This window comes from Blennius ocellaris, assembly GCF_963422515.1.
Source record: "Blennius ocellaris genome assembly, chromosome: 2".
NCBI lineage: Eukaryota > Metazoa > Chordata > Actinopteri > Blenniiformes > Blenniidae > Blennius > Blennius ocellaris.
In genome coordinates, this window is record NC_137651.1 from 4917334 (window position 1) to 4932564 (window position 15231).

The following is a 15231-nucleotide window of genomic DNA, read 5'->3' on the forward strand; positions in this document are numbered from 1 at the left end:
ATCACACTATTAGTTTTTAGTTGACCTCCTGCATTTCATCCAGAGAAGGCAGGACCTCACTCGTCACAGAGAATTCCACCGTAGCAAGATATTCCTGATCTCGTGATCTAGCATGCAGTTTCCAGTAAATTTCAATGGTAAGTTAAGGAATTTTGGAAATATTTGTTGTAAATCGATAATGTTTTGTCTTTGCATCTATGCAGAATTGTCCACATCTGCATCACCAAATAATTTTATGTATCATTTGTAAGTTTAAACATTACATTGCAATACATCAAATTTGTGAAATATAGTTATGACATAATATCATCAAAACGTACATTACATTGTGTAGTCCACAAGCTCAAATGTGTGGTTTAGTCCAAGGTGTAGAAATCATGTGTTCATGTGATCGAGGGACGCACAGAGCATGTGGGGGGGCGTGGCCTCAGTAAGTTGTGTGCTATGTACATGTGGAGGGGGAATGGCATAGATATTCAACTGTACTTGTATGAAATCTGGTTGTTTTAGTCAGGATAACTTCAATTTAGCAAATTCCTAGTTTATCCCTATTTATTTCCATGAATTCTCATTGTTTCCCATAAAATCGCATTTTTTCCCCCATGAAAAGTTTCTAAATTAGAAATTTCTTGGACTTTTGTAACCCTGATTCAGTCACTCACTTTAAGATTGGAAGATGACTCAGATCTACCAGCTGAGCCACAACAGTCCCCAATTATTTCTCAGGTATTTCTCATCGACGGTGCATGCGAGGTTAAAAGTACCTTTTCCCTGTAAAACTTCCAGATACAATAAAAGTCATTCTGAGGGATGGAAATAAGCACTTAATCCAGGCTGCTTAAGTAGGTGTTCAGAGAGGAAATAGCATTGCTCTAATGAGCACACAGCGCTGGCGGGGGCATTTACAGGTGAGAGGATAAAATAAGGATCCAGGTTGAAGACTTTTAGAGTTTTCTGATACTGTGACTGCAGATTTTACAGAAAAAAAGATGGGATCCATTATTTTACCGACTGACAGTGATTGGTAACCATGAAATGTAGTTTGTGAAGAATGTGCTTGTGCATATGGTTCAACAGAAAAACGCTGTGAGTTGTGGGGTGAAAAGTTTGTGCCATGTTGAGCTTTTTCTCGCCAGATGATCTCGTGCTTGTTGCCAGAGGCGGCTGCATCAGGAGTCTTGTTGTGCCAAAGTAGTCGCGTAATTGAAATGAAATAGGATTTTTTTTTTACATTTTTGTCCTTGACTTGACACAACCATAAAGCGGTGCATTATAAAAAACACTGGGGGAAAAGGAGAAAACATGAGAAATTAATGTAAAACAGTATAGGAGTGTCCACACTTTGATTAAATTTCGAGATTTCTCATTAAAGTCTCATTATAACCTGCCACAAAGCATTAGGCCCTGCTCAGGCTTGCATGGGACCACTTGAGAGGGGCGCATGCCGGCATTATAAACACATAACCCGTTCCGTATAGAATCAATGTATTGACAGACTTATTGATTGCAATAGAAGTTCCCATGCGCGGTGCTGCCACAGTGCAATGATTCAACATTTGGGAGTCAAACACATGAGCTACAAACCTCTGACCCAAATGTATTTTATTCAATTTTATTTAACCTTTAACCATCAACCAAAAATGATGCAATTATATGAAAAGGTTTTGTGGCGTCGACAGGGCCTCAAACTTGGGAGTATACGGATTGTCTCAGAAAAAATAAAGTGGCATTTAATATCTTTCCTTGCAGCAATTCATAATCATTTTCAACTCAAGCATTTGGATGTTAACCGTCTCTACACTACCAACCTGTTAACCACACCTGGTTAACTGGATGTCATTTACCCTGAGACACTGTGATCTCAGCTTGAAAAGACGCCCGGCAATGACCTTGAAGGCTTCAGGAAGTCCATGAAAAAGCTTCAGCTTTTAACCATTGTGCTCCATTCTGACGGTTTTCTCCAGGTTTTGCTTTTTCATTGGAGTGAATAGTCTAACATAAATTATCCTTAATAATTAAAAATACAGTTTTCACTTTGGCTTGGAGGCAATTTTTGCAGATATCTTGACGGTTTATGTCAAAAAGGCTTGTCTTGTGATTTAGCTTGAAAACACCACTGACTGTTTCTCTGTTTTAATTGACTGCTTCTCAAACCCAGTTTCTGCAGCGATTCCTCCTCTTCAGCAAACCAGGGACCTGCAACACCGGCGAGAAACACACAACACATTCACATCCAACACATCAGGCCCGAGGCCGTCGCACTGTACACACAAACTTTTACACTCGCTCATTTGCTTTTAGGTAATTTTTTTCTCCTCACTTTCTGGGCAGTTTCCTCTATAATAACTTGTTATGTAAGATGCATTTTCAAGCCGGAGAGTTTTTGTGAGAGTAATTATCTGATAGCGAGATTCTCCTGACTTACGCCAGCTTTTTTTTTTTTTCTTTTTCTTCCTACCTCTAGGTGCCTTCTCTCTTAAGCTAAGGAAACAATTTCAAATGAGAAATGTGTGATAAGATGAGACAGAAACCTTGTGGGCATGACTAATGCTACTGAGTCCAATTAAGCTGATGTACGCACTGAATCAAATCACCTGATATGATCTTGTCTGCCTGTGCATATATTTGCCTCTAACTCTGATCACCTGAAAAAAAATAGGAGACAGAGAGCGTCACGTGTGCACAAATCATCTCGGCGAACACGGTCGCTGAGCTCTTAATTCTACATCTCATTTGATACTTGTCAAAATCCTTAATTTAGGATTTGATAAACTATAGGAAGGACAGAAGGTGCGGGGAAGCATGTGCCCCAGGAAAGAAAGAAAAAGATGAGCAGTCACTTCAGTTACACTAAGCTGTCGGTGAGCAGGAAATTGAGTAAATGAATGGCTTGCTCACTATTATGAATCGGCTTGTAAATGTGCTGAGATAGCAGGTTATATATAGGCTGGGTTCACGCAACTGCCAGCAAACTCCTGTGATTCCCCGTTACCGCTGTGCCACGCCCACCATGAGAGTGAATTTATGAGTTAGTTAGGCTCTCTGAAGGCGGCAACAGCTTGCCAGCGAGATGATTGTTAGCGTAGAGGAAGTCATAAATCAAAACAGGTCCCGGTTTGTCATTATCTATTAATACTCTCGCTCCGGAGCGCCGAGAAACAGGCAGAACTGGCACGTTCCCGTCTTCTCCCAAGACTGAGAGAGCTCCTCTGAAAGACGGAGGTAAAAGGCAGCTCTTCAAAGTTTCCCCCCAGCTTGGGATTGATTCGCTCATCTCTCCGTGGTCTGCAGCCAGCGCTGACAGCTCTGGAAGGTGGAACTGTGCTGAATGCTTTAATTGAGCCGAACGCCGAGAGCTTTAAATGCTGCAGGCACAAAACCCACACAATTAGGGAGGACTAATGACGTGGGGTATCGCCCGTTATTTCTCCAAATAACCCATAGGGGCTTCCATATTTAGTATCACTAAGTCTTAATTAGTGATTAGGAAGAGGAAATGGAGTATTTAGTGGGAAATGAGCATCTCCACACGAGACATTTGTTTCTCCACTGTTTGGATAAAACAAAAAAAAAGTGGATGTATGTAGGTCATTATTTGAAGGCTGCTATTTTAATTATTGAAATCTCTCTCTCTCTCTCTCTCTCTCTGTTTTTTTCAGGGCCAAGATGATCTGCATGTCATCCACAACAATCAGCTGGGTAAGTTTTATTTTTCTTTATTATTACCGATAAAAAAAAGGAGAAGAGAATAACAATGAAAAGGAAAAAAGATATTTTGTGCATGTGGGCTGCCAGAGATGTGCCTCATCCAGTTCAGAGAATCAAAAGATTAGACATTTCTGTCCAATAGAGAATTTGTAGTAAATGACTGTATAGCGATAACACGGTCCAGAGGTTCAGGCTTTATGCCAGCGGTGTTGAACATGTGGCCCACAGGCCAAAATCAACCTGGAAGTGAGATAAACTATCAAGATATTAACTGCCTTTTTAATCAGTAACTGGTGTTCCTATTTTCAAATAACAGTGAAAATAACTGAACCAATGACAACAAAACTGATCAGTTGTGCTTCAGTAAGAGTGACTTTGTGAAAACATAAATGCTGAAGTCACAGATATTCTGGTTTTTGAGAAATTACAGATTAGTTTGAAGAGAAAACTGAGGCAGGTATAAGAATTTCCAAGTTGATTATTACAATCTTAACATTTCAATAAGTAACTTTAGAGCTGCTATTTATAGGTTATGATATATATGTATGTTTTGTTTTGGTTTTATGTTTTTTTAAAGATGAATCTTCAGCCAAATTCAGTTCAAAGTGAAGCAGAAATAGGTTTGGGTTTAACTACTTCAACAATCAGACTTTTCACATAAATCACAGCTTCACAATTTAAAAGAAGAGAAATAATACATTACATTTTAATAATATCAGGCCAATATTAAGAGGAAGCTTTAAAAGTAGGCTTAAGGCAAATACTATTCCAAAACAGACCTCAATAATTTGCAGAAACAAAAATATTCAAGAGTGAAGTAAGTACTTAAGAAAATGGAATATGGAGACTTTTTTCAATCTTAAAATCTGTTCTTGATCAATCAAGTTCTATGACATTTTACGAATTACAAAAGATTACTTCTAAAAAATGAAAAACCACTTATTTTGGGTTGGATTGCTCCAATATTATTTACATGATGTTTCTTAAAATGAAGCTATGGCCATTTAATTCTACTACAAATTGTAATGCGAAATAAGTGTTATGGGTCAGTTTTAAAGATTAATCCTGCTCACTAAGCATCTCCATTGGCCTTTTATTATTTGTTGTTGTTTTTAATTTTTACATCTGGTGAGCTAATGTTTTCCTGCTTTGGATAATCAATCTCAATGCTATTCCCTTTTCACCCCTTTGTATATCACATTAAAATATCTAGTTGTTGTGTTATGGTTCCTATTGTCTAAACCATATTAAATGTTGTTAACTTTACATTAGTGTTAAATTGCACATTAATATTCTTATTAAAAATAACCATAACTTTTCCCCATACTTATTAAAATGCAGTTTACTGCTTTATTGCATCTGCAAATCAACTTTGCACTGTAATGGCAATAAAGTTGTATGTGATCTAAGATGCATATTAGAAAATAATACATGACATACACATTTCCTTTTTTTATCCCTGGGAATTGTCATTTCTGTGTGCATATTTGTAATGTAAATTGAGTGGCATGTTATCATATAGATTAGACAATGGTGAAAACAATGCTATTCCATTCCTTCAGCAAGTGAATGCAAATCACCAATGGAAGAGAATCCCGCCGAGGGCGCCATATTGGGTAGGGTATACTCTGGCATTGGTCATGACTGACAAGCTGCAGCAGTCTGGTGGATTTTATGCTGGTTGCTAACACTAAGTTGATTAAGGGGCCTTTTGGGTTGGATAGTGCAGGGCTCTCTTTACTTGGTAGCCCTTAGTCCGCACATCTGCCCAGCAACTCGACTTAGTATGAGATACAAGGTTTCATGGTCAATAGTTGCGTGCTGCTCCCGGACTTTTCTCAGGTAAGAGATGGAATTGTTTCACCCACCAGGACCTGCAGTAACATTTACGCAATTCTCCATTTACTGTCAGATGTAGCCTTCGCTGGGTTTTAGATGATGCTCTCATTCAAGGTTCCCAGAGAACAAGAAAATCCATTTTGATCCCCAGAAACACAATGAGGTATGAGGTGAAATCAAATCACACCCAGCTTGACAGAAAGACTCAAATCATCAAATTTGACCTCATGTCTGATGAGTGCATCTGAACTCTGGAACAATCACACACATGCTTTCATCAGACCTGCAGAAACCTCTGTTTGGTATGCAATTTTAAAACTGTAATGATGGAGCCAAGTTACTGTGGGTTGATATTGAGATTAATGGGTAATAAATCAGAATTATAGTTGGTGTCGATTTTCTATGAGCTCATTACTTATGATTAATGTCAAATGTGAAAACATTTGTAGAACTGCTCTCTTTAGCCAAAGGAGTTATTTCCATTGATCAAAGGCTCTGTGACCATTTCACCAAACTCCTATTTACTCAAGCCGGGTCATCCAACGAGATAGAAAGACTGTAGATGGCATTCATTTGAGCTTTTATGTCATGACTTTGGATGTCGGGGGGGGGGGGGGGGGGAGTCTGGGCTTAAACTGTGAGTCTGAGTTAGAGAGATGTTCTGTAAAAATGAAAATAACTGAATAAACACAACAAAAAGTCATTTACAATATAATTTCACTCCGTAAACCATAATTGGGAATAAATTGTACATTTGCACTATGTCTTCCTGAGTTGTCTGCATCTGAAAGGATGAAGTCGTCACATTTTCAAATTACATCTGAGTAGGGACCAATTTTTTAATTCCTTTTTTTGCATGAGAACATAGTTGAGTCTGGGAGAAAAAAGCTGAAGTTACTGAAAGGTAGACTATTGTTTTGAATTGTAATGCAGCCAATTGAACATGAAAGTTCATTTTTTCCCCATTTCTTGGTCATTTTGTCATTTTAAACCAGTTTTGATTTTATTTGACTGTCAGGTTCAAACTCCACTTTATTTGAATTTGGGTTTTTGTTTGTTGTTTTTTTCAGTCTTACTCCTCATTGAAAACAATCACATCGCCACTGCCATTGGATATAACTGTTCTTTCTAGTGTGTGGTAAATGCTTAACTGGACTATTATCTAATAACACGACATCAGTGAAAATGATTTAAAAACAATTTTTTTGGTTCATATTCAAAGAGAATAACCATTAACCATTACTGAGTATTTTCCCCATTTCAGATCTAATATGTTGCAAAAATTGGAATATTATCTCTTGGTGAAGTCATGAATGGCTCTAGATTGAAAACATGTTGCCCAGTGTGAGGATTAAATGAAAAATACTCCAAAATGAAACTGGCAAAAAAGAGAGGGGTTTGTGTATGAAGCATTGAAAATTTAATCTTCAGAGTTTCTCTGACTTCATAAATATAGTCCCATCTCTTCATCGATTTGACAGCTACCAGGAATTTCATAAGTATAGCAAATAAAAAGATCCCATGCTTGCCTTTCATGCTTTCGAGGGCTCATACAATCACCATCTGAGAGCGATTTTCGGGAGCCTACTGAGAAGTCTGGAGCCTTTTTTTTTTTTTTTTTTTTTTGGACCTCTGCCTGCTCATTCAACTGGGTCACCGCAGACGCAAAAGCACACAAAAGCAACTTCATAATGCTCTCATTTGGCACCTCAGCTCAGAGAGGAAATACAAACAGACAGCGATCTGAAAAATGAAGCTCCCCTCTCTGGCACCGCCGTAGTAATTCCATTTGTTACACCAGAGAAGCGGCGCTCGCCTGCGGAGTGAGTTTGTTTGTGGGCAAGAAATTAAAGGTTGAATTAATGAGAATAAGGCTGCCGATTGTTTTAACAATGCAATACGTCTCAAAGGTAGTACAAGCTTGTTTTATAATTTTTTTTTTTTTTGAAGAAGAAGAAGAATAGATGACCTTCAGGATGTTGTTATATCTCACAATCAGTATTTCTTCGTAAAAGGAGGCACTTTGAGCCATACATCTTATAAAACGTATTTCCTTTTCGAAATATTGTGCTGTATCTTGCAAATAAATCTGGCAACATCTCAGCCACATGAACAGCCGAAACCTTAGAGAACGTCACCTCCCTACACGCCTCGGGTAAAGAAACCAGCTGCAACAGGAAGCTGCTCAGCTACAATATGAGCTAAAACATGCTTACATGCACATGTTTTCCTTCACAGCCCAGGGCTCCGAGTCCCTGTTGAACTGAGCACGTCTTCACACACAACAATCAACAAATGGAATCGCAAATACTGACTTCTCCACATATTTATGTAAAACAATTTTTGTTGCATTATATTTGAAATGGTCATACAACATACTCAATGCTCCTAAAAAAAAGAAAAAAAAATAGTAAGAAAAATTAAAAAGGTACAATATTGAGCTTCAAGGACTTTAGGGACAATTATAATCTACAAACTCGGGACCATTTCAGATATTTAGAAATCAGTCTATATGAGGAAAAAAAACAAAAACATTTTAGGATGGCATGACTATTTGAGATACAATTTTGGATATTTCCCAAAACGCCTACAACGATGGAATCTACCAAAAAAATGTTTTCAATATTATGTCATGCCCTTCCGAATTTCGAAGCAGACCATACTCTGTACATTAAAGCAAGATGGGAAGCAAAGGGCAACGTCACGATAACGGGGGAAGGATGTGACAGAATCTGCAGAGCAACGGTTGACAACAAGCTCACCCTCCTGGAGGGAATAGAGTTGGAAGAACTTGACTCAATCCTTCTGTACTCCAGCACAGAAAGCTCACTACTTTGGTCAGACTGCTTGCTGGAGGTACCGTGGAAACACTGTTGCCAACCACTTTCACGTCTTTTGGGATTGTCCCTCTGTGGCTCCATGTTGGAGAAATGCCCACAGCTTCCTGGAGGCAGTTTTTAAGTTTAATATATGCTTTAACTTCATCATGTGATATGAAAGAACTTAAATGTGCAAAGAGGGATACATACTTAATGACCCTACTGTTAATCACAAGCAAGAAGGCTCTGACCAGAAGATGGCTGAAAAGTAGCATATAGTATAGTATAGTATAGTATAGTATAGTATAGTATAGTATAGTATAGTATAGTATAGTATAGTATAAATGACTGGAATGATGTCCACAATCTATATATGGAGAAAATCACATTGAAACTAAGATGTAAAATTGCTGACTTTGTGTTGTAACAACATGCCCCCATGGGGGGGGTCACAACCTCAAACTCTACCATAAAGCAGAGAATGAATATGGTGACATGAGCATATTTAAGTTTGTGTGACATGTTGCTTCAGAGATGATCCTCCCCCTTCTGTTTGTTCCATTATTATTTGTATTTGTGTTATGTTTACTGAAAAAACACACATTTTAATTAAATTTAAAAAAGAAATATTGTTCTTTAATAGGCCAAGGCCATTGAATTTGGATTTTACAAAATATGTATAAGTTCTATACTTGTATTTCAGAGCATTTCATTCATCAACTTGGTCAGTTCAAAGCACAGGACATCAGAAAAACCAAATGCAACAACAAAAACAGCAAACTTTGTAATAATCTGTATCTTTTCAGGCCTTTGGTTGTCTGGACTAATAGATTCAGTCAGTTCACATAATTTCCAGACTCGTGCTCCAAAGTAGAAACTGATGAAAAAAAAAATCCCCGAATGTGTTATGTGCAAAGCGTCACAGAGGAGAAGTCCCGATAATGAATAGCAATGCAAAATGTTTTCAATGAAAGCCGCTTCATTAGAGGAGAGTTTCAGGTCACATCTGCTGTCACCCTGTCGCTGGTCTGGGGCACATGTGGAGAACATGGAAGTAAAAGATTTGGAGCAGAATCACTCTGATGTTTAACCTGATTCAGACTTTTCACCGTCTCGTCTGCCAAGCACATCTTTTTAATTAAGCACACCCTCAGTTATATTGTTCTTATTCATTAAGTGATACCTAAAAGAGGCCATTTTGACTAAAGTCCAGTTGGCTGTTCACTCGGACTGCAGTAATGTATTATATACTTCACTTCACTTCAGATTTTATGGTCTGTATACCTTCTAAATTGTGCATTTTACCACTAATGAGAAAGTTTTGATTTGCAGGGCATGAATAAAATGGAATCGTCACAATCACTTAATTCTGATTTGCACTATTAATAGAAGCTGCACCCTAGAAATTAGATGGTCAATGTGGAAAAGGATTCATGCATTACAATTAGTTAGTTTTAGTTCATTAAAATTTCACCTAATCCACGGTTCAGACCTAATTTCCCTTTTTGTAAAAATAACTAAATGGTCAATATTATTGTTTTTACATATGTGTCCTTTTTACTTGTCCAATCGGAAATAGGAAATGTCCTGTAAGTTTTTACAAGAAATCATGAGGAAAAGGGAATGAATAAACTTTGAAACCCACATTTGGTGTATATCTATGAAATACACATTTTTAGGTCATTGTGACGTCGGTGTAATGAAGACAAAGTGTGAAGAAAGTAAAAAAAAGTCCAACCTAACTTCTAACTCGCATGCCTCCGATAATGCTCTTATTGTTTATGTAACATCTGTTAATCCTTTAATGTTACAATCGTTAGTCTTTGATTTATCAACCACTTAGTGTGAGATCTTAGTACTTATTGTGAGATTTGCTCTCACTATGTGAGAGTTGGCAGCTCTGCTTCACTTGGATCATAATGTATGTTTAATTTTGGGTTTTGTTCAGTCTGCTGGCATAGTAGATTTAATCACAGTGAGATGAAGACACATCTTATCCCCCACTGCTCTAACATGAAGGAGAGGAGATGTGAGAAGGGATGGAGCCTTCTGTTCATCTTCTGCGTTCATTATCTGTGGAATTTGGTACTTTTCCAGGGATCCTATGCAGGTGGAGCACACAGAGTAATACTACAGATGACCTGTGGGGGCAGTGTTGTGCAGTATAGCTCATGTGCAGTCAGTAGAGAGAACGAAGCGGACAATGGAACCTGTAATTAATACAACACAAGTCATGATCAATTTGAGGAAAAGCCAACGACCTCACCGAGATATTCTTCACCAGGAGAGTTGAAATCATAAGATAACAAATCATCTATCCAGAACACATTTTAAATACTTCACGAGAGACACAAATACTTATTTGGGTATTTTTGACCCTGTTTCTTCTGTTCATATTCGAAATGTTCCTCATTAAGTTCAATTTAAAGACACCAATAAACATAAATATAATTGAAGTTAAATATCTTTGAATGGTGGGAGGAAACCAGAGTGTCCGGAGAGAGCCCGTATCAGCACAAGGACAACATGCAAATCCCCCCCCAACAAATTCTAGAACTCCTTGAATCAAACTGGAGATCATCTTACTTCAGGCAGCAGTGCCAACCACTGCACCACTGTGCATCCACTGGTTTACTCCAAAGAAGTTATGTGAACTGGGACGAAAACAAACATTTACACACATATTACACATTACATTGTTGTGGTAGTATAGAGTGTATTTTGTTATAGACTTTACTGCAGTTTGTTTGGGTCCGCTCTCTCTCTCTCTCTCTCTCTCTCTCTCTCTCTCTCTCTCTCTCTGCTTCTTACAGTTATTCCTAAATTAAAAAAAAAAAAAAAACATATCTACAAATAAATCCCTGTGCTCCGCCGTAGAGGGTGAGCAGCAAACCAGATGTGGTGGAAGAATAAATGCCCGTCCAATTTGTTTTCTTATCTTTCCTGCAGAGAGAAAAATAACAAGCAACAGCAGGTACATTTACCAAAAGCCGCATTTATTTTGAATGTATAGTTACAAGACAACGGAGGATGTTGGCCAGTTAAAGTACCACAGCTCTGAGGTGAACCAGAACTTAAATCACATTAAATCTGACAATAATGAACTATATGAAGGTGAAGCTACTGCAGTTGTATTGAAGGGGGAGAGTCTGCAGACAGTGTTCACTTATAGTTACTTTCTTATTTTGTCCTTTCTTTTCCTCGGAGTGCCTTTGCTGCCTTTTTTGCCATGTAATTCTGTACACAATCTTTCCCGTTCAAATTAAAATAATTTCACACGACCATCCCGAGACGTGCCACAGCATCTATTTCTATGTGAGTTACAAAATCCTGCACCTTCCTTCAAATTTGCTCTGAGATCTGAAGAGCGATTTTGTCTGATTTAGTGTTGTCTTATCCAGAACTATTGTGGATAGTGAACAAGCCTTGCAAAGCAAAGAAACGTGGACTGTGTTGAGCATTAATTGCATGAGCTTCCTGAATTATTGATTCAAAGTGAGGTATAAGAGTTGAGTCCAGCTCTCATTAGTCTTCAGCTGAGCTGTCCATGGAGCCGTGAACTCCAGAGAGCCCTTAATGAGGGTGATTATCACAGGTTGGAGACCCACTTCCTCTAACCTTTACATGTTGAATCTGATGTGTGCTTGTTTTAGGTGTGTGTGTGTGTGTGTGTGTGTGTGTGTGTGTGTGTGTGTGTGTGTGTGTGTGTGTGTGTGTGTGTGTGTGTGTGTGTGTGTGTGTGTGTGTGTGTGTGTGTGTGTGTGTGTGTGTGTGTGTGTGTGTGTGTGTCTGTGGAGTGAATTCTAATTAACTAAATTTCATAGAAAAGTCACTTTTCCCTCGTGCGTTTCTCACACAGACTCTCCTCTCTATTTCATTTTTCTTTTTTCCCCCCCAATTGTAGTCCATCTGCTCGGCTCTCTGCAGGCTTCCTCATTTCTTCCCTCTCTTTGCTATTTTCCTTTGTGTTTTATTGAGAGATATTTATGATCGTGACCTTTTCGGCTGTAAGCTAAAAGTTAAATACACCGTGCTCGTTATTGATCTGGTGCAAAGCAATTAAAAGTGTGTATTAATAGAAGAAGAAAAAGCCTGATGGAGAATCGTTTCACTTATAGCATGACATACAGGTCTTTGTCTCATAAGATTGTGGAAAAGATAAATAATTTTTGCATCTAAATCAAGCTCCCTCTGGCCCCCGTATTGACTGGTGGCTTGCGGATTGAATATCAGCGCATGCCCATGGATTGGCCATTAAATGGTAGTCCAGGGCCGGCGTGACGGTCACGGATAGTTTGGTCAGAAAACTGCAACACAAATTGCTTTGAGTGCACTCCGTCTCCAGATTGCAGCATTTTGGACTGGAGGAAGGGAGAGATGGAGGGGAATTTTTCATAAGAAGGATGACTCTGGGCCATCTTGTCTCGGGGAGTCCAATGATGTGAGTCACTGGAGTGTGGCGGGTTTTACACCAGCACAATCAGCTGCTGGATGGGGAGTTTGGCCCGCCGACTATGGAAATTAACTATTGACATCCTCTGTCGTCTCCAACTGTGTGTCGGCAATGAAGAGCTCGGGATTTGTGGTGACAGTTTCGTTGTTCCCATAACAGCCTAATGGCCTCATCTGCTGGATCTCGTCCCGCTAGACTTTGTCACGCTCTTGTAATTTGAAGTGCGCATGTGATGTGCTTTCAGTCTTTTTCCTGCTCCTCTTCTTAATTTTATACTTGAGTTGAGAGTTCATCTTATTTGTAGCCAGCACAAGGTTATCTTCGGAGGTGATCTCAGAACAGCAAGGTATAAAAACAAACTGTTCAGTCATGTTCAGGTGTACAAGTCAAGGCCCTCCATCAGTGGCAGTGAACGCGACGCCCGCAGGGACTTTGTGACTCGCCTGCAGGGAATGTTGTTCAAATAGAGGCCAAGACAAACGTCAAGATTTGAAAAAAATTGAAAATTGTTGACTTTCTGAAGAATCTCACCTCAAGTTATATTTGGACAGTAATGTATGTAGTGCATTTTTCATTTATGAAATTCTGACAACCATACATATTTATTAACAGGAATTTCTGCTTTGATTTGAGTTTTATTTTCTGACATTGCTGTATACCTTTTTTAAATCTTCGATTATGTTGATAGCTGCCTCAGCCTTTTCACACACGAGCATTTATTCTAACTATATTTGTAACCTGTAGCTCTTTGCATGAAAAAAAAAAGATGTGGAGCACTGCCAGGGTCACAGGAATACAACCAATACAGAAACAATCTTCCTCGCAAAAATTCAAGAGGAGACAAAGTTCAGAAAAATCAGACTGAGAGCAACAGAAAAGATTAAACATCATTTAATGAGGGAAAAGTTGCCTTGCCGGCAAGGGAACAGCTCACAAACACAGCCTCCATCTTAGAGCTGAGCTGGAGTTGTTCATAGATTTTTTCAGTGCGGCCCCTTTTTTAAGTATTTCAGAATAAACAATCTAGTCTGTGTGCAGACACAGGACAGTTGTAAATAGAACCTCTGTTTAGACAAAGATAAGACAGTCATAAAAATTTCTAATCGTCCCCTAATTTCCTCTCTGGTTCTGCCTCGTCTGAGTGTCTTTAGATAATGGTGAAAACGTCTTTGCCCCACAGTGCAGTAGAAAAACACGTCATCTTTAGCGAATAACATCACATAAAGAAATGTTTGCTGTGGTTTTTGATATCTGGTAAAGTTTGACTGCAAATCTACATTGCACAGTGTAGCAGCTACAACAGTCAGTCAGATCCATAAGACATTGTAGATACTAAGGCGGCCAAGTCGTACCTCTCCCATGACGTACGGCAAAAGATTAGATGCAATTTAGGAAGAATCCTGTTAAAACCTGAAAACTTCGGTTCAATTGAGTTCAGTTGAGAAACTCATTCAGTCTTCCCAAACCTTGATTAAACTGAAAGTCGCACACTCTCCAGGAGGAAGGAAGTTGTGATGTGATTTAAGCGCACGCAGTTTATTATGTGTAAATGTTACTGCAGGATCCTGGAACCCGCTCAGATCTGAAAGTATTTATTTGCCGACCTCGACACCCCTCCCAGTGAGCAGGGTGCAGTTACCTGATATACCCATTCTCTCGTCTGCGAAATTATTTTTATCGAGGGGAGAAAAATCCATTTCCATTCCATTCAGTTTCTTCACCGGCAGACTGGACTAAAGACATCTAAGAAATGAGACGCTGCGGCTGCTCAGGTAAGTGAGTTAAAAAAAAGAAGAAGCCCGGAAGTAAACCAAAACTGCATTAATTCTGTGAAACAAAAAAATGTTAACGAGTTAAAAGTTATTTTTGACAGCACAAAGTAACCTCGAATGAAAAATAACAGGCGTCTATACAGTAAAAACAACGAAAAGGGCTTCATTTTCTTTATTTATTTAGAATCCTCCACTACAATAACGAGGACATTTATCTCGTGGAAAGTTGCAAAAGTGTCTCTTTATGTCCTGAAGGTTGCAGACCCCTGGCTTCGTCGTACCACTCCAGAGGCATTTGATCACATATTGGGGTTGTAGCGTGTCAGGTCATAACAGAAGAGCAGATTTTTCTCTGATTTGAAGGGCCTTCAGTGTGAGAAACCTGGTCACGTCTGTGTTGCAGGTTGCAGTAACTTGCAGCAGTACAAAGGAAACTGATATAAAATTACACTGCTGCATACGCACGCGCGCGCGCGTCCGCGCACAATCGCTGTTTACTGTTTACCTCGTCACGGCCGTGCCTCTGTTTACCCGCGGGCAGGGGAGATCCTCGGGGCTGAGACGGTACGGTGACACTTCCAGTGACTACACACACCTGCTCGGTGACACTGATGGAGATGACAGAGCTGCAGGAGTGCCT

At 39.1% G+C, this 15231-nt stretch overlaps 1 protein-coding gene across 1 annotated transcript in view; it reads left to right on the forward strand.

Moving 5' to 3' along the window:
* b3glcta (beta 3-glucosyltransferase a) overlaps nucleotides 1–15231 on the forward strand; it is a 101231-nt gene that overhangs the window by 32803 nt on the left and 53197 nt on the right. Inside the window, exon 3 of the mRNA XM_080503758.1 lies at nucleotides 3660–3699. Within this exon, the coding sequence (XP_080359884.1) occupies nucleotides 3660–3699 (40 nt within the window). The remainder of the gene's footprint in view (nucleotides 1–3659; nucleotides 3700–15231) is intronic.